This window comes from Triturus cristatus, chromosome 7, assembly GCF_964204655.1.
Source record: "Triturus cristatus chromosome 7, aTriCri1.1, whole genome shotgun sequence".
In the NCBI taxonomy this organism is placed as follows: domain Eukaryota; kingdom Metazoa; phylum Chordata; class Amphibia; order Caudata; family Salamandridae; genus Triturus; species Triturus cristatus.
This window is the reverse complement of record NC_140590.1, coordinates 1343035699-1343056508: the sequence shown is the minus strand read 5'-3', so window position 1 is coordinate 1343056508 and position 20810 is coordinate 1343035699. Positions and strand designations below refer to the sequence as shown.

At 41.7% G+C, this 20810-nt stretch overlaps 1 protein-coding gene across 1 annotated transcript in view; it reads left to right on the top strand.

Moving 5' to 3' along the window:
- Window positions 1-9107: 9107 nt before the first annotated feature.
- PIGT (phosphatidylinositol glycan anchor biosynthesis class T) overlaps window positions 9108-20810 on the top strand; it is a 253569-nt gene continuing 241866 nt past the window's right edge. Inside the window, exons 1-2 of the mRNA XM_085618986.1 lie at window positions 9108-9351; window positions 13596-13773. Coding sequence (XP_085475112.1) covers window positions 9147-9351; window positions 13596-13773 — 383 coding nt within the window. The 5' untranslated portion in view covers window positions 9108-9146. The remainder of the gene's footprint in view (window positions 9352-13595; window positions 13774-20810) is intronic.

Sequence of the window (20810 nt, the reverse complement as noted above, 5' to 3'; positions counted from 1 at the left end):
TATAATATTGACAGCCACGATTGGCTTCAAATGAAAAGTAGCTTCCCTTTCACCTAGGCAAACCTACATCCAACAAACCGAGTTTGAATCCAGACCTAAGCTCAGTATCCTATGAACACTGGTAAATTTCCTGTGCCGAAAATAAAAAACGTCTAAAGTAATCTCTGCCTGCCGCATGGTGCTTTTTAGGTCTCGCCTGAGACAGCGCTTTAGCGCTGCTCTCGCAAGAGCTTTTGTAAAAGGGGGATCTGGAAGTGCAAACAGTGCTTTTCAGGCCTCCAAATACAGTGCATGTGCGCTGGGCGCGCGCACCATTTGGCAGCCTGAAAAGCACTGACTGATCACTTCGCGGCCCCTTTGATGTCCTCAGTGAGCCGCGCGGCCACTGAGGACATCAAAGGGCTCACCATATGCTCTGGGGACGTGCATCTGTTAACAATAACCTCAATCATCCCGACATCTGAGGAACTACAGTGTGACTTTTACATTTATTACTTCTCTTCCCTTTGCCGTGTTTGGGATTTTTTTTGTGTGTACATTTCTTCCGTCGGTGTTTACTGTATATTTACGGTTCTTTCCTATACACTTACTGTCGCAGAACACCAAGCACATTTAACATTATTACTGTGACATACGCACTAACTGCAGTTGGTTTTTACTCTGTATTTATGCGTGTTCACTCTGTAAATTGTTTCTGCAATTACGTGTTAGCCACCCACAAAATGTTACATTTTTAAGGTGTTGCGTCATCTTCGGCACAAACATGCTGTGTTTCTGATGCCAAACCCATTTTGCAACCACAAATGCGGTTTCCTTCTGTTTGGCAGCATATCACTTTAGTGCCTAATAAAGATATTCTCTTTCATCTATATTCCGCATCATAAGTTAAAGCACATCACATAAAGAAAACAGGATTAGTGCTTTAAGTGGGCCGGGTCTGGACCGGGGCTTCGCACCAGCAGTCCTTAAAAGCAGGTCCCGAGGCATGTCCCTTTTGCGCTCTCCATTTTGAGCCTCAAGGTGACAAATAATATATAAAACTTAACTCTGCAACACTGTTTTTGATCCAAGTTAAAAAAAGAATCATTATTCTCTTTTGCTATAGTCCAAACTTGAAGCGTTTTAGTGCAAACTTGAAGCGCTTAATTACATTACACAATAACATGATGTTGAGCCCAAATCAGGCGCGAACCTACTTTCTCTGCGCCAAAGGCGGCAGCTTTAGCCTTACGCCACACCCTAACGCGTAACAACACAAGTATTTTCCATATTATACACAATGAATTCGTAGTTGTTGCTTATGTTATCTTATGCAATTTACAACTATTTACAAAGCCAGTAGTGCTGGTACAGTGGTGCGCAGTTTATAAAGCACTAGTCTCATAAATTTAAACGGAAAACCAGGGTGGGGTGACGTTTATCATTGCTGTGACATAGGCACTAACTGCAGTTGGTTCTTACTCTGTATTTATGCTTGTTCCCTCGGTTAAATTGTTTTTGCAGTCATGTATTTGCCACACACAAAATGCTACATTGCTGTAATACTAAGTGTGCTCTGAAATTCAGTACGATATTAACGAAAAAACATACCAGTGCTAATATAGAAACGTTCTGAACAGTTACAGTTAGTTATCTTGAGGCTGTTTATGTAATGCTCGTAGGGGATTCTGTTTCATTTACACCGTTTTAATAATTATAACATCAAACTGTAGCAAAGACCGGCCTATTGTCGTCTGAAGTAGTGCGCTGTCGCACACTGGACATTTAAAGTACCTATAAAGTGGTTATTTTTAAGTGCCAACAAAAGTAAATATTTACACTAAACACTGATTTGCTGTTTTTGCAGCTACAGTAATACATCTATTTGAAACGTGCTCGCTGCCCGTGCTTTTGTATGCTGCTGCTATCAATAAACAAATTAGCGGAGTCAATCTTGTACATTTACACAGAAGAACAGGGTGGCGTTACTTTCATTGTTGAGGAGACATACGCTCTGCCGGCATAGTTTACTGTATATTTAAGCTTCCTTCGTATACACTTACTGTCGCAGAACACGTTGCACATTTTAATGCATAACTTCCCTAACTCATGGCATTTTAGCCTCCGCTGTAAAGAAAGTCTTTTTAGCAGGAGCAGTTTGTATTACATTTTTTTCAACATGGTTTTTACTAAAATAGAACCTCTGGGCATTATTTATTTCAACTTTCACGTACTATAGGCTTTCTTTCTAATAAGTATTCGGCAGTGCGGCAATTGGAGAGTTCTTACTATTTTTAGGAAAGAAACAAAAGCATGGTTTTAGGTTTCGCCTTGCTATCGCGTAAGCGATCGCAAAGCGAGACTATTGTGGGGTTTGAAAAGTGCTCCCAAAAAGCGGATTGCATGGCGGCACGATGCGCGTGATTGTGCGCGTGCTAGCCATGCAATCCTTTTGGGAGCACTTCAAAGGGTCCGCTCCCACGCCAAGCGCGCACGCCACGCTCCGCTGGGCTTGTTAATCCCAGCAACCAAATGTGAGCGCCACTCTTTCAACCACCCCAGCCCCCACTAACAACAACAAGTTCCGCTCCCCCGCCCCCGCCAAGCATCCTACAAAACTGTCCCACCCCTCGAGCTGTTGCTGCCTTCTGTCTGCCTCATTCATTGCTTCCTACACATCAGCTTCACTTGCGTTTTCCCTGTCCCCACAACCCCCCACCTCAAGCTCCCTGTCGCCCACTACCCCCCGTCCGCTTCCAGTTGCTGTACTCTACAAAATAATTATATATTTTCAACAATAAATGTCATTTATTCTATTTTTCTGTAGCACATACTTGGTCCAATAAGACGTCAGCACACTTTACATGCTATGGGGGACTGACATCATTGTATAAATGTAAATAGTTACTTATGGTATTATAGTAAATTACCGCTTGCCTCTTCAGAAAGGCAGAAAGCGATATAGACAATAGATTCAATACTACAGGAGGGATTATAGTCTCGGAAGGGGCGCTGTTATTACTAACCATCTTTTAGTGGCGAGGATGCTGTAATTAACGGCACAGGAGCATTGCTGGCATTGTTCACATGCCTGCAGAGGGAAAGCATCCCCCGTACCAGGTGGTGACAAACCCCCCTTCCCTTGTGATGGATGGTATGCCCCTGCTGCAGGGGCAGCTGCAGTCCTGGACGGCGGCTCCGGCTCCACTGACCGCTGTGTAACACTTGTGAGTACAGTAAAGGGTTGGTGTAGGATCAAACCAGGCCCAGGCCCTGCCTGTCTATGCTCAAGGCCACCTTTAGGGGGCTTCAACAGGGGAGCACAGCGTCAGACTCTGCCCCAGAATTCAGATTTTACCCAACAGTGACACAATAGCAGCCCTCCCCAGGCAACTGGAGAGCTCAAATCACCAGCATCCCTAACCAGTCTGTGGAGGACGGACCATTAATGCCAGGTCAAGATAATATTGTCAGAAACCCTATTATGTCACTTGCCTGGACTATTACATCAATGGCTGTGACTATCTTATCACTTGCCAGGACCATTGCTTCCATAGACTGGACTATGAGGTCATTAGCCCAGACCATGTCATCTTTGCACAAACACTAATGGTGCAGGAAAATGCACCACCATTGGCGAACATCCCAACACAGCCAGGCATCACCAGCTGCAGACCTACTGACCACAAACTAGTGACCGAAACAGGTTGACACAAACCATAGTAGAACAAGCATTTGCAATGCAATAGGTCTCGCATTTGCAAAAGTTTAAGCTATTGGCATTGTTCATGACAATGCCTTTTTTATCTCTTTTATAAAACAACCACATAAATAAATGCCATTATCATTTACAATGCCAATAGCTAGTGTTGCATTATTATTAGCAATGCCAACTGCTCACACTTTTATAATGCGAGACCTATTGCATTGCAAATGCTTGTTTGCTTTTGCTCAGGTTCACTCTATGTAAAACTGCTCACAATAAAATGTGTATTCTGCATCAATATCCTGTGAAAGCAATCAAATCTCCCAGTGCCGAAAATAAAAAACATTCGAAGTAGTCTCTGCTGTCAAGTGCCTTTTTGTTCCTGGGCGAGTTTTGCACTATATAAAACAAGAACATTTGGATTCTGCCTGTCACCCACGCTCTAATATAATCCTTCAAGAATTAAGGAAATACAGAAACGTTTGATATAAAAAGAGATAACATTTAGAGGCTGAATTGGAGTGTGCAACTGCAAAATCTGGGATCAGTCCCAGCCTCCCTGCTTGACCAAGTTGTGTTATCCAAGGCAAATACTTTATTTTACTGAACCTTCTTTTGGTCATTATTTATTCCATACCTGAGTGTTTTCAAATCAGTGATGCCAGGATGTGCACTGAACAAAAAATAACTGTCTTGTGTTTGTTTTAATACCCTATAATGTTGTATGATCTATAATAAGAATATACACTGCATTTAATGTATGTACGCATCATGGTGTCTATTATAAGATCGGCGGCTGCGGTTGGCTAAAATGAAAAGTACATTGACCTTTAACCAGCCAAACTGCCCCTTTTGAGATCCAACAACTGTTGAAAAATGTTTCATGGGAAACCGGGTTTGAATCCCAGCCTCAGCTAAATATTCTGTGAATGCTGGCAAATCTCCTTGTGACCAAAATTTTAAAAAAACATCAAAAGAAGTCTTTGTGAAGCGCTTTTATGGTCTTGGGTGAGGTTTGCGCTATTTAAACTCAACACAATAAAATGTGGATTCTGCCTGTTACCCACATTCTAATGTAATCCTTCAAGTATTAAGGACACAGTTACCTTTGATATAAGAAAGCAATTCCACTTAGAGGCTGAACAGCACAGTGTCAAATTGGGAAATGTGGGATAAATCCTGGTTTCCCTTCTTGGCCAACTGCATGATCCTAGGCAAATGCTTTATTTTAAAAAGCCTCCTTTATTATCCCATACTAGAGCAGATTGAAATATGTGACCTCAGGATGTGTGGTGAACAAAAAAATCCTTACTTGTGTTTTTTCTAATAGCCTATAATGTTGTAATAAGAATTTAGGCAACATTTGAGGTGTACCTAACAACTAACTTTGCTCACTAATATCTTTGCCACCGGCTGTAAAGTCCACTGTGTGCATGCTAGTGTAGAGAGTCACTTCCCTCCATGTCCACGCCAAATGGTCTCCATGGTTCAGCTATTCCACCAGGCCTAATTCCCACTACCATCCTTTGATCTGGATGACATGAGGGTGATTGACACCTGCTAGGGTTGCCATCTGGCTGTTTTTTTTACTGGCATAACTTGTATTTGATTGCCCCTGTTGGTTCAAGAATCAGAAAATTCAGGTAGTTTTCTCCCTGACTTTTAATATGCACTTGTGGTAGATTGGTTATCTATCCCATACTACTTGCAGCATACTTTGCATGCAACATGGAGATAATAGAATATATTTATTTGCATAGTTAATTTAACCATTGCAATACAAGCTTTAAAAATCAAAACAATGTGTCAAAACTTTAAATTACATCTGGAGATAATAGGGACTGGACATATGTGTTCTTCTCTATATAAAGGTAGTGCTTCAGTAGCCTCATCTGTTCCATGCAGTTTATTCCAGTGAATATGTGTGTCGTCACAAGCTTTCACCACCTCTGATACAGTAGGTTAATTTTTCAAAGAGGTACTTTAGTGACAAATTCATATTTACTGTTTGCTAGTAATGTGTTGGTCCACACTTTCATGGGATGGTAGTACTGCTAATGTTATGAGACTAGTTCATGGGTCGAGTGCATTGCACTTAGGTCGAGCAGATTATTCAAGTCTTCAGAACTGCAGGTCTGGTAAAATGTTTAATATTTTTCGAGGCCTGGGGGAGGGGTGGGGGCTTCATGTACTTTGCATGGGGCCCCCCCACAAGTTTAATCACCCCACTGATGCTGTTGAGTGACTCATGCCACATGCCAGAGTGGCGCATGTCAAATCCCTGGAATGGGGTTCGATCCTTATTGTAACTGTAGTCAGTGCTTTAAATGGGCCGTTACTCACCGGTACTGAGTACCAGCACTTCTTTTTTTTCCCTCCAAGAGTACCGGCACCTTTTCCTTAGAAAGTAGAGTACCGGTACTCAGTCAAGCAGGTCAGCGTTTCAGGTCTAGTGAGCAAGCGTCACATTTTTACACTGTGACACATGCTCACATGATGGCCATTTCACACCAGTTTCACACCGGTAATGACGTGCCACAGCCCAACAATGTCTGACGTCACCCCCCAAGTAGTTGTTCGGCGGGAAGGTTAGGAAGCCCTTTAAAAGGGCCAGTTTATGCTGGTTTTCCTGTTTCGGTTTCCCAGCGCAGAACGGAAAGCAGAGCCACACGATCACCACTTTCCAGCACAGAAGAAGAGCACTATCGTGAAGGGTCTTGCCATCGCCAGTCAGACCTAGCGAGGAACCCTCTTCATCAACTTCTCCAGTACATAGGTTAGTACCCTGCACACCTTTTATATTGTTCCTGCCTCTGCTGGAACGCAGGATTTGATGGGCCCCTTGGAGAGATGGAATGCAGGGCACCGGGGTGAAGTGCAGCAGCTGTCCCTGCATTACACAAAAACACTAATTTGTTTCAGGCAGGGTAGTCTGAAACAAATTAGTGTGCTTGTGTAATGCAGGGGCGGCTGCTGCACTTCACCCCGGTGTCCTGCATTACATCTCTCCAAGGGGCCCATCAAATCCGGCGTTCCAACAGAGGCAGGAACAAAACGAAAGGAATCTAATAAATTCCTTTCATGCCGTTTATGCCTCTGCTGCTGTGTTTCACACCGGTCCTCGCTGCTGCCCCGGCTCCTCTCTCCAAGGGCAGATCTTCAGGGGGGCTTGTATGGGGTGACCCCCCCCCTGCCCCCCGACCCAATTAAACTTTGTATTTGGTCCAGTTCTATGGCATTTATTTAGGCCAGTTAGTTGGTACAATTAAAAGGTTTGGGCAGCAGCGACTGGTATCTGGGCTAGCAGGCCTTTAAAAAATCACAAACATGGAATTTTCCTTTTTGATGGCCCCTGGAGTGCTATACACTGTTTTGGTCTTCATTTTTTTGTCGTTTTTATGGTTGTTGTCCTTTATACAACTCTCCAATTTACACCAGAAGTGGGGTTTAGAGTTGTACCTAACAAGTGGATTAGTGAAAATCATGGGTTCTCACTAACATTTTTGTTTGCCCAGGACCACACAATTTGATAAAGTGGGGAAGCCATGATTAATCCCAGGTTTTCTGGTTTCACATTGTGCAGTTGACCAGAAATCAGAAAATCTGGGATTTATCTTGGCTTCTCCACTTTAACAAATTGTGTGATCCTACGCAAATGTTTATACTTTCCCTCCTTTTACTTCATTATCATGAATTATCGCAATATTACTTCAGGATATGTGCTTTACAAAATCCTCCCCTGTGTTTGATTGATAAATTATAGTGATCATGTATAATAGGAACCCAGGCCGCTCAAGAGGATGAACATAAGTTAAATATTGGCATTGTTGTCAGGTTGGAGGGAAGAATTCATGTTTTTAAATTCACGTTTGAAAACTATCTCTTTAAATGAAAAAATGCTTATCAACGCACTAGTATAATCTGATATAATAAGGATAAGCGGTTCTGCATGTTAATAAAATAACACTTTTTTTAATTGGGAAGAGACTTTATATATTGTTTAAACTCTTGCTGCAAGATGTTTTTAAAAGTGAGTGTTGGCAAAGTTAAAAGGTGCAGGACACCCTAGTTACTTTCTTTCTGTAATGTCACTTAACCTTTAAATAAATGCTTGCATGTTTATTTAACATCTTTTTTATGTCAGTTCTTAGTTGAGTAGGATGCAGCCTAGTGCTGCTGTTGATCTGGGGCCGCATGTCAAGGTCAGTGCTGTGTAGCATTCTGTTAGTCCATAACCAGAAAGATAAAGCATACTAAAGACAGTGATACTGGTGTCTCTAAACATGGAATATTTTAAACTACAGCAAACTCTTTTGAGGGCCAGTCATGTGCCGTAGGCCCTTGCCTCTCCCTCACACTGTTACAGCTGTGCACGCAGCAGACTCTTTTCACAGTGGTGCTTCTCGTGTCGGGACTCAGGAAAGACACTGATGCAGGCAGAGATCGGGTCAAACCAGTTAGGTTAGATGTGCTTCATAGCTACGCTGATTGTCCTCTACCCGCCCCCACAACTCGAATGGGCAACTGTGGCTATTAGAGTAGCACTGTTAGAAGCAAGGCAGAGCAATGAAAGCAGGCCTGCCCCAGGTTTAGCTGGTACTCGCTAGATGTTCAAGAATTAGGGCGGGGGTTCGTTTTGTGGTTACTCAGTGGCTGAATGCATCCACTTAAAAAATGTGTTTGACCTCTTGGTCTTAGATTAATAAACTTTCTTTTTTGCAATTGATCTTGGTGGACTGAACTCCAGACTGTACTTTCATTAGAGCAATGCTTCTGATAAAAAGGAAAACCTGATAGCTACCTATTCAATAATGTGTCAACTAGTATTGGTTGGTAGAAAAAGTGTCTACTTTTCTTCTATAAGCTGGCCATGGTCGCTGAATCTGTTCATAATAACTGATTCATGTGCCATTTGTGCACCGACAATTTCATATGCAACATTTGAAAGAGAATGTTAAAAGTATCTTCAATACATGCAAGGGTATCAATAATATATTACAGATTGAAGCAATGTGTCATTATTCGCATCCCAAAAAATTCTTGCACTCTTTAAAGTGTCATTAGCCCCGCCCATTGTCCCGCCTCCTAGCCCCGCCTTCTTGCCACGCCCCCAGGTCACAGCTCAAGTTGATGAGTACCTGCGCTTTTTTCCCCATTTAAAGCACTGACTGTAGTACAGTAATTAACGAGTAACGGACACACCCGGAGGACTAGCTCATAAAAAGATGGCTATAGTCGACAACAGACCGAAACCCTAAACGTCATGAACGTTTCATTTGGCTAGGCATCTGCAGAAGGCGAATCTGAACACTATACAACCCCCGGAACGTTGGTTCTTGTCTCCATTCAGAGCCTAACACGCCACGCCCATTACTTTTACGCAGACGCTCCCTCAGATTTGGCTCACCTCATTGGTGAGCGCACTCCGGAAGCGGAAAAGCGGTTTGACAGCCGAAAAAACATGGCGGTTTTAGTATTGCTTTTTGTGCTGTTTGTATGCGGATCAGGGGTTCGAGGAGCCGGATCCGGGACATCCGCCCCACCTCATACGGACTTTGCAGACGAACTGCAGGAAGAGCTGCTCATCACCCCACTGAGCTCCGGGGACATCGCAGCAACTTTCCAGTTTAGGAGCCGCTGGGATTGGGACCTGCAGCAGCGGAGAGGTGAGAAGCATGGGTGCCGGTCAACGATAGACTGGAGCGGTTGATGAGAGGTGGTAAGAGCACAAAGTGGAATCCTATGATTCTCGAGGATACTCCGGATTTGTAGTGAATTCTTCGCCACATTGTCTCATTTTTGACCCCCCTGGTTAGTGTGCAGAAAATAAAGGCAGTTAAGGTCACCTTTAGTCGCTCCACTTTTTGTTTCTTCGCCGGGGTCAGGGACATTTTAAGGATTTTGGGGGCCCTGGGCCAAACGTAATTTGGGGGCCCCAGTTCGGAACAGCTTTGAATTTATGAACCAATTTAAACTCTTTCAGGCCGTACTCGGCCAGGTCACTGACAGTGCACAGGCACACTTGTCCAAATTCTAAATGTGTTTACAGACCGTGATGTGTTTCTTCAATATTGTAACACACCAGCAGCTTTCTAATATTGCTTACTGCAAATGATCTCTGTGACACCCTCCCATTTATTTCTGATATGTGAAGTCTTGTTGTTTTGATCTAAAAGAACTTTTTATGGATGTTGTATGAAACATGAACACAACATCTCTCTGCAAAATATCTGCCATAGATTATCACACATCACCACATTAAAAATAGATTTAAGGGAAAAAGGTATTTAAACAATCTGTTTAAGAACTATTGAAGGTCATCAGGGCAAGATTCTCTGCAGAACAGAGCTGGCTTATTCAGCCCCCCCCCCCCCCCCCCATCTGAAAGGCTGGGGCCCTGGGCCTGAGCACAGTTGGCCCATTCCTTCAAATGTCTCTGGCCAGGGTATTTGTATTCTGTAAAACATTGTGGTGTAGTATATAAGTTTCGGAATGCAAAGTGCTGGTGGTTCAAATTGAAGGCAGAGGACTCGCTGAAAGCTCGAGCCAGATGTCTGGCTGTGGTTTAGCTCTCGGTCCTCTTGGAACTGTTATAACATGAAAGCTAACCATTCTTTACACCACATAAAAAGTAGTTATGACAACAAAACTCCAGTGTGCCATTTGCACTCATTTAGAAAAAGAAAATCAACACTGAAACTGAGAAAAGTTGAAGTACTGGCAGTGGCGGCTGGCGACACTTCAAGGTGGTAGGGCGTAAAAATTGTGGCAAAGTGCACCGTGGCGAGAGAGCATAGCAAATGAGCCCAAACAACCTAAGAGGGGTTCAGAGGGGTTCTCCTCCACGAGAACATTTTTAAAAAGAATGGGAAAATGGTGCATTTTTAAGCAAATTTGAGAAAGCAAGAAGGTTAATAAAGCAATTGTGATAGTACAGTTATTACATTAGTAGAGATGTCATATAATAACATTGGTAGCTGCTTATTCAGTATAACCACAGAGCTTCATAACAGACTTCGAGGTAACAATGCTGAGTACCTCACAGATTTTTGTATCTCATAAACAACTAAACAGGTCACAAACCAGCAGCATGTGAGAAGAAATGTTAGGATTAACATATTCACTTTTTGTAGAAAAAATCACCATGTCTGTCTTTAATAACTGCAAACTTCTCAATAACTTGAACTTTAAAGTCTGGGATTATTTTGACAAGGTCTCTCTCTATAGAGGGAATAGCTAAAGCAATCAGTCTTTCCTCAATCATGGTGTTCTCAGGAATGTCTTAATTTTGTTTAAAGTGGAAAAACATTGTAACGACTGCCTTTGTCACAGGAGTGGTAATGACTATTTTTAGTAAAGCCGCTGTCTCTGTAAGTGACTGTTCCATATTCAGTTTCTGAATTAAAGCCAGCAAAGAAATGGCAGCAGGGGCCTGCCAGTATACATGCTTTCCGTATAGTGCAGTCAACTCAGTTCTCAGATTCTTTTTGTTGAGCATAGGGTAAGCTTCCCCAGCCTCATTTAGAGCTTGCTTAGGGAAGGAATGATCATATTTTGCAAGCTGATAACTTTGCAGTAATGAGGCACTCACCAAATGTTTTGTTAAAGAAAAACTTTCCCGTGCATGCACACTTATAATGTCACATACCTCCTTTTGCAATTCGGACCAGACAGGTGATATTTTTCTTGCAGGTTGAGAAACTAGAATCCTATGGCTGTCTAAATTGTCAACCCCATCTATCACTTTGCTTACACTGGTGACTGACTGGTAGCTCTTTGGACAAAGATGGTATCTATTACTCATTTTTGTAACTGGCTGTATAATATGTCGGCATGAGGATTTATTTCATGAAATAAAAACAGAAAGAAGTCTGTCTTGTAGTGTTCTAGCAAAGCCACAGGCTTCATTCTGAATTTTGAATTCAAAGTCAGCATTGGCTTTTATGGCGTCAAAACATTTCTCAAGATCATCCCTATATTGGAATATTAAGTTGATTGTACGTATGTGAAAGTTCTAATGAGTTTGGGATGCCTTTGAAAGCCTTTTGGCCACAATTTCCTGAAGTACTTCTGTTCTTTTGGGGGAATGTGAGAAGACTGCTGCCATGCCTCCTACATCCAACAAGAAAATGTGTGCCATGGAATTCTTTGATACTGCATGTTGCATAATAAGATTAAGTTGGTGAGTGTAACAGTGCACATAATAAGTATTAGAGTACACATCTCCTATTATTTTCTATATTCCACCAAGGCTTCCATCTACTACTGACGCACCATCACAGCTTTTTGCAATCAGTTTTTGTTTTTGAGGCTGCTCTGGTAAAATAAAGTTCAGTTCACCGCCATGGACCACGACCGCAGCATTTTCGGCCCCCATGTTAGCCTAACTGTCTGACAAGTGTGTTCTGAATACAGAACCACCAAATGCCACCTTTTCCTCCGCCCAGAGCCCAAACTACACTTCCATCAAAATCACGCACTCGCAGCACAGCTCCCAACCCTAGAACCCACCCCCAACCAACCAGAGGGAACACACCCCAATTTCAGTCGCAAAAACACGCAATACCGCAACAAGGCCAGAAGCAGTCGCAGGCCTCAATTCACACCAAAATCGCGTCCAAAAACTAGTCCCAAAACATCCTTTCAAACCAACCACTACCACTCGCAAACAAAACTAGAGGTTGTGTACACAATGGATTTCACCTACATCCTCCCCCCTTCGGTACTTCACCCGGAACACACACTTTCGTTTAATAAAGAATGTATGTTAAGAATTTTGATTAGTACTGAACTGCAAGGAATTCACACCACAGAATAGAGGTATTTGTAGCTGTACACTAAACTTTTGAGGCACCCATATTCATACTTTCAAGATTCATTCTGTAACTAGAGATTTTGGAGATGCATAGCTGCCAAGGATTCAGATTGCTGTGTGTGACATTTTCATAATTTCAGTGTAGTTACGAGTCACAATGGCCGGGGGTCAGGTACGTGCTGGTGTCTGCCACACAAGGCAGTACTCACACTGCACTAAAGATCACAGAGCCCGCCGGCAGCCTCGAGACAACCCTAGGCAGAACTTCAGTAACATCCACCCCGGAAGGCAGCAGCTGGTCGTGTGCTGCCGCTAAAAAGCAAATTAGATTTAGATTAAGAAACACTCAGCTGGCTGCACTGTCTCACAATGACTCCACTTACTTGCGAGGCGAGCCACACGAGACAGCAATTTGTTACTGTGGTGGAGGACTGCAGTCGTCCACCTCCTCAGAGTCCTGCACGCTGCAATGACTCACTTTCTTCGGCAAACGCGGCAGCGGGGCCATGATTGTGATTACATTTACCACATGGTGGTACGAGCAGCGCTGCCTCGTTTGCTGTACCTAGCCAGCCTTCCACAAACTCTGCAGATGGCAGCAGGATGTGACATTCCACAACGGCGCCTAAGTCTTCTCACTGTGTCACACAACCTAACTAATCGGCTGATGTCTTGGTAGAAACCACTGGGCACTGCCTTGGCATTAGTGACGTCGGTGAGAAACATGTCAAGCTGCACTGCGGTGGAATCGCCTTCCAATCAATCAATAATACACTGTGGCAGCTACTAGCTCAGCCAGCCAGCCGAGACCCGAAGCCTGTTGGGAGATATCCGAGGCGCTATCCCAATTATGCGTGACAGTGCATTTGAGTGCAGGGATTTGGACCGCTACACTGAAATGCGTTAGTCTAATACCTGATGTGTGGTACTTGGCAGGACTGGAGTTGTCTGTCTGAAAACAAATTAAGAGATGAAACGTAGTCGACCAGACATACATTGATAAATTGGAATAATTACAAAGAGATTCTATGCTTTTTACTGCAAGTAAACAGTCTGTGTGCTTGTAAAATGGCATTAACAACACATATTTTCTAGTTTCTCACTATAGACTGTTCCCGAAGGTTCTGGGCCAGGTGATCTCCAAATTTTCTATTCGAGAGTTGCATTTGTCCTTTACTCAGGGCTTCTGGAGGTCCCGCGCATGGGGACAACCTTTCTTAGGAGCTCCAGCGGGGGCAGAACTCTGGGTCTGGTTCCAGGATTCAGTCACTGAGTGAGTATAAATAAGGAACTTTAATGTTTTGTGTAATTTCTGTTTATTTAACTGAAACTTTTTATATTGCTCAAACCTTTCCCATGTACAGATGAGTGCTGTATAAAATGCTTAACATGGTCGTCACATGGTACCAATAGAAAAAACAGTAGCTAAATAAGAGATCTATTTTAATTGTATTTAAGATCTGCTGTTTAAGAAAAATGTGTGAAACTAGACACTAAAAACTCTTCATAAACACTTATCACTGAGTAAACAGTTGTTAAAGCAGTTGAGAAGGCGTGGCTCAATGTTCTTGACTTCTGGAGCATTTAGCAATGCTACTGACTTAACTGACATAAGATGGAATTCTCCAGTTAAAAATACAGTTTAAACGTATACCAGCAAGCATTGCATGAATGCATATCTCTGAAAAGTAAGCATAGTAGTCAACTGTTCAGGGTTCATTTTTCAAACTTTAATCTTCTGGCTCCACATTACTGACATCCAGACCTGATACAAGATATCATTGTCTGCTGGTATTTGCCTTTTGACTTACAATTGTATTGTGTTTCCAGTGACTATCTTTTTAAAGTTGTGCATGTAATGCTATACCTGCACATGCTGTACCATGATAATGAGGCACTCACAAAAGGAGCATTTTAACAATCTATTCCTAGTTGTCCATGGGTTCCGTGTATTTATAGTAGACAGTTCCGTAATGTGTTCCCGAATCACAATTTGTGTTTTGTACATATGTTAAAGCATTTTTGCAGTCTTCACATGTGTTTCTTGATGGAAGAGATTTATTGGGTGTCTTCATCTTGTATGAGCCTAGTTGTGTTTTTAATCTCGTTACGTACCAACAGAGGAGTATTTACCACTTTAAAAATGGCTTGAGGGCATTGTGGCATGTCTTCGTGGTCCTTTGACTAGGGGATGGTGATGAGCCTAATCATATTGGTGCTGTTGGAATAGTGCTGGGTCTTGCTGCATTCAAGATTAGGCAATAGTCTCTTGTTATTGTACAGACCCAGCAGATGCAGATAGACTCAGCTGTTGTGGGTTGTGCACGTCTCAGGACCACTGTTGGCTTTTTTTTAAGGTAACTGGGCAATCTGAAGGCTCGAGATGCAAACCATGATATGGTACACCTCTGGTTATTTAAATACCAGGTTATAAAGCCTGATTTTTCTCTTGATTCTTTCTCTGCCATGTTGCAAATCAGAGCCTTTCTCACTCTGATTTCCCAATCAGTTTCTATTGACTTAGTCCTGCTGCCTGCTTTTTCTTGTTTCTTTGTTACTATCCACAAATTACCTGGTTGTTTGTTATTGTTCACCAATCAGTGTTTTTCTTTTGGCCTCTTGACATGAAATGAAGAAAACTGCCCTGGTTCTGCGATCACATCAAAAAATCCCAAAAGCAACCTAAAAAATTACATTAATGTAAATATTATATTAGGTTGTACGAGGACCGCAATCGTAGCCCAAAATCGCATCTATAAAAAAATAGTATTTAATACCTGTAATTTATATAAATGTCATAGGTCATTCTTAAAAACACTATTAACAACTTCGGAAACAATATTTTAACCATCAAAGCAGCCTTTCAGTGGTATGTGATCTTCTGCTTTACCTACTTCAGGACCAACTGCATCAAATGTTCTTTTCAAAAGCACATGTATGTGGTACATCATGAGCGATCATTCTTAAAAACTAAGAAAGATAATATATAAAACATGTTTTCTGTGTACTGAAAATGACATCTGTGTCAAGGAATACTATGTTAAAACATCTCAAATGCATGACCAAAAGCATTTTCATTTAGGTATTATTACATATAAAGAAAAGTAGCATTTTATTATTGAAAACATTTTGACATATGGTCTACTAAAATCCATTTTCAAACATGGAATTAATATCACAACCCACAAACGTGTTCAGATAAACTCTGTATTCAAGAAGAAAATATGTCTTGTTCTAATGTATGCTAAAAAATTGCTTCATCTAAGAGAAGTTAGTATCTAGGGTAGGCAAGAATACATAAAACATATGGGTAAAGGCCTAAAGCTAGTCATTATCACAGTTTATAGAGATACTGAGGACCAGTCAAAAGGCTGCTCAAGACCTTTCAAAGCATAGGAAAGGCACATATATTTGGAAACAATCATCTTCTTTTCTGCCTGTTTCTTGCAGGAGAGTGGCTGGTACAAATAGTAATGGAACACCTACATCTTGTATCTCAATTTAGTTCTCATTTGAAAGACTTTTAGGACCAGATGTACTAACATTAGTGTTAGGGATTACCAAATAGTGTATTTTTGCGAATTGCTATTTAGTAATCGCAAGCACTAATGTACTAAAGTATGTTTTACACCTTTTTGCAATTCCCAATGGATCGCAATTAAACTTCTCATGAATATTAATGAGGTAGGTCTCAGTTTGCGACTCTTTGAGAATTCTCAAAAATGACAGGGATGGTGGCCTGCTGGGGTCAGCAGACCACCATGTCTGTGATTCCTTTTAAATAAAAAAAAAAAGCAACCTGTTTTCTATAAAGGAAAATGGGATGCGTTTAAAAAATAAAAGCGTTTTCTTTTCATAATAGTTAGGCAGTGCTCTGTGGGACCACTGCCGGCTCTTAAAAATATCTTTTCACCATTCTCTAAGGGGAAGAGTCCCTTGGAGACCCCTTCCCATTTGCAAACGGGTTACCACCGTAAAGTGCAGATATTTTGTAACTGCATTTCAGTCACAAAACAATTGTACAAGCCATTCATATTCCGTATTAGGAAGGGGCGGCCTCAACACACCTCTTCCAGACACCGAATTGGGAACTCAAATTTCGATTCTGTAAGTGTTACCGAATCACAGTTTGTGTTTCGTACATAAGTAAAAGCATTTTTGCGGTCCTTTCTAACTGCAAAAATGGTTCATAGAAGTAGCCCTTAGGTCTTGTGAGGGGAAATATATGGGCATTTAAGGATCATCAATTAAGTCTCTTCTCCGCTCTGTAAAGTTCCATCTAACTGTTTGTGGGTGCTTTTCTGCCCAAGGCAGTCAAGCCATGATTTACTTGGAAAATTTCTTTTTTTAATTTATTTTTAAAGACCGTGAACTACCTAATAAAAGCTTCCCTGCACTTTTTAGGTCTCGCCTGCCCCAGCGCATGCGCTGATCTGGCGAGACATTTAGTTAGTGGGCTTTAAAAAGTCTGACCACACGCTTTTGCTTGTGGCCTAAAGCTTGCGGTTACGCGCACAGTTACGCGTGTTGCCATCTGGCTTTCCTCTCGCGATCACTTTTCAAGTGAAATAATCCAGGTCAGAAAACAGAAGGCTTTTTTGGTTCATAGGAAGAAAAAAGCACACAGTTGTGAGTGCACGTGCATATTTTATTGCGCGCCTGCATTTCGATTTAAAAACGGGTAACACGAATATAGAAAGCATGCATTTGTCGTTCTAAATTGAATAACACTGTTACGTCTTGAAGTACAGTAAAGCAACTGCATTAGCGTTTGGACACGAGCCCTGATCCTTGCGTAAGGCTCATCTTCATGCGAGTCTGTGTGTGGGTGGTTCCTGGCGAAAGCCTGCCTTCAACGAAGAGTCACGGTCTTACGTTTACACTTTGTTGAGGGTTGAGCTTGGAGCTAATTTGCTTATTCAAAGTTTTCGTATGGCATTTATATGACGCTTACTGACTCTGACAAGGCCATGAAGCGCGATAAGTAGCACGGTAATCCGGGACACCCATGGCCATGGCTAAAGATTAGACCTTTGTTTAGTTTGTTAATCAAGCCGACACCTGTATTCTTCAGATGCAAATCATTCAATTTGTAGGACTCCCGAGAACTAAAGTTTATAAACCCGAATTATGCGCTCTCATGTTGAACCCATGTGAAGCATTATCCAAGAATCTTTATGATTAGCTCTACATATTGGCAGTATAGAGAATTGGTGGTTTGATTAGTTACATTAGAGGAGCTGAAATGTCATTGCTGTTAAGAGAATTAGTGTGTTCTTGACAAATACTTATGAAGTGCGTATATATGGATAGTAAAGAAAAAATTTAGATTTCTATGTTCTAGGTAGCGGAGCATATGAGGCCCAGTTGCATGCATGAGGTGCAATACATTCGGTCACCTTGTGCAACAGGTTTTAGCGCCAAGGTGTTGAGTTGCATATAAATAATGTAATAAAGTTATGTCCACAGTTCTCAGTTTCATACTCTGCTTTTTCATTGTTTCAACTCATGTTGGGAATCCTGTTCTAGAGGAGTAGGCCTAGAATGTAAGCAAGAGGGATTTAAAGAGGTGGGCTAATTTGCAGATCGTATGGCCTTTTATACTGAGATACTGATCTAACAAGACTATGGGTAACAATTTGCTAGACGACAGCGCCAACGTGAAATTACTTCCCTGCTTTCAGACAGAAAGGTAATGGCCATCTGTCAATAGACTTAATCATTTCTCTGTACTCTTTAGGATTCTCAGTGGCTCATCTTTGCGGGGAGGGGATTCCAGAATTTATCAGCTTGTAAAAGAAAGTGGTAACACCAATTTATATTTGTACGCTGGAAGTATTAGATGTGCTGCAAGCTTGAAGCATAGATCTCATGTCTGCAGTAGTTGGGCATTTTGACAGCAAGAATTTAGGAGCCTTGCCATTTGTTTTGTGAGGGTTGTACAATGTTTAAAAGAATGCCTTTACCATGAATCATCTACTATACAATGCATTTACAACACAAACACTTTATTACACAAGCATTTACCATGAATAAGCCTTCACCACGTATGTCTTCACAAGGCAAGGTAAGAATATTTAATGCAAGTTAAACCCATACATGCACACACACATATATACACATACATATAAACCCATATATATATATATATATATATATATATACACATGTATACATATATACACACACACACACACACACACACACACATATATACATATACACACACATATATACATATACACACACACATATACACACACACACACATAGTTGGTGTTGTTGCACCAAGGATATTATGCTACATAACTAAATACTTATAAGGCCCCAAAGGCGAGACCTATTGGCTATGCCAATGCTTGTTATTTCTTCAGGTTTGCTTACATATTTTGAAAGGTTGCTCAGTCTAAGTGTTCAACAGATGGAATTCGTAGGCATTGACACAAAATTTTCAGTGCTTCTGTTTCTGGTTGAGCAGTTGAAGGTGATCCGAAATTAAATATGACTGGTTCTTTCAGTGCCGCTAATATCTCTTATGAGAAATACTAAGAAAACTCTGGATTCTTGCTTTTCTTTTAGTCTTTACTGATGGCGACTGTCATTGGAAAGATCTTCAGCGTTTTGATGTAAGTGCATAATTATAAAGCTGTGATAACGTGATAGAAACTTGAATAGCCAAGCCATTTTTGGGACTTTCTGTATATAATATAAGATGTCCATCACCGTTCACAGCGTGGGGTTGGGCGCAGGGCCTTGGCTGTGGCCAGACCATGCAGCCAACCACCCATGAGTGCCCAACCCCCAGGAGTGCCCAACCATCTGCTTCACACATTTGACTAAACACCACTCTTCTTTGAAAAGTAACCTTAATCTTGTGCAATAAAATTAACATTAATCTTGTGCAAGGACGCATGCAAATGTAAATCTGATTTTACAAATGATAACACACACCAATCACAGTTACCAGACATAAAAGAAAAATAAACATATCTTCAACTGTGTATGCTCTGAAATCCTTGGCCTTGAAGTATCACTCTAGCTTCTTAAAAAGTGTCTAAGCCGCTACAGCAGTAATCAAGAGATCTTTTACCTCATCTACTCTAGCATACCACCACCCACTTGGTGAATGTGCACTCTTGAGTATAGTATTGTTGGTTGGTTTCTTTAATTACTAATGTATTCTGGTACTAGTACCAGCAGCAGAAGGAGTGAGCCTTCCCTCCAAGTATGAGTGATTCTTATTTTTAATCATTTGCGACTTCACCCTAGGCTCCACGCACTTTGCAGTCGAAGAAAAGAATGGGAAGGATTCAAGCCAACATTTTGTTCAGGAGGATAGGTTTTATTGTACTATAGGTGCACAACCCCAAGACAAAACAGAATGATGGCCATCGGGAGGCTCTTTTATCTAGCAGTCTGGCTCAAAGTAAGGATAGTGACAGAGTTATTAACGACAGTGCATGTGGGTTATGGAAACTCCTAGAAAAGGTAGAAAGAGACAGAGAATGAGAGTGCATGGGGCAAATGACACAACAACATTATTTTTTTTTAAACTTGTTATTATTGTTCGCCACATTGCATCACAATATAGCTTGGAGAAATAGCATTTACATTTTACATGGAAAACCGTCATACTTTTGTGAAAGACGTGTCCGTGCCGACCAACATCAGATCCACTCACCCCGTGATACACTGTATATTGCAATGTGTGTTGGCTCTACACCTCTATCAAATTTAATAGTTAAACAATAAAAACAGCAAAAGGCAAAACTTTTAAACCCCTCCCACTTCACCCCTTCCCAGCAGCGGACAGCACAAATAACTCTCCTTATCTGGATTGATAGGAGAACTGGCATTATTAATGTAGTATAGGTGAGGAGGAGTCATTCGCACTGTCTATACTGGGTGTTAACGTGTCATGAGTGGGCGACTGTAGGCGCAGTGGTGTCATTGTCCTGAGTTATCGTCAAGGACATTTCTGTCGGCATCTGTCCCCATTCAGTCAGATCTCGTTCAGTATTCTCGTCGACTCTTACAGCCCGAAGACTACATTCCTCCGCCACACCCCATTCACGCATATCGGTGCACCATTTATTCAGTGTAGGGGGTGCTGAACGTATCAAATTTATTGCAATACGTCTTTTTGCCAGAACTATTCCCAACAGCGCAAATTTAAGCCATATACGTGTCCCCTTCTTCCGGTTGGGAATACGCCCAACAGACACTGTTTTATAGTGACTTCTATTCCTACTGTAGTAACAGAGCGGATGGTCTGTACCACTTGGTCCCAGCGCTGCTGCAATCGCATGC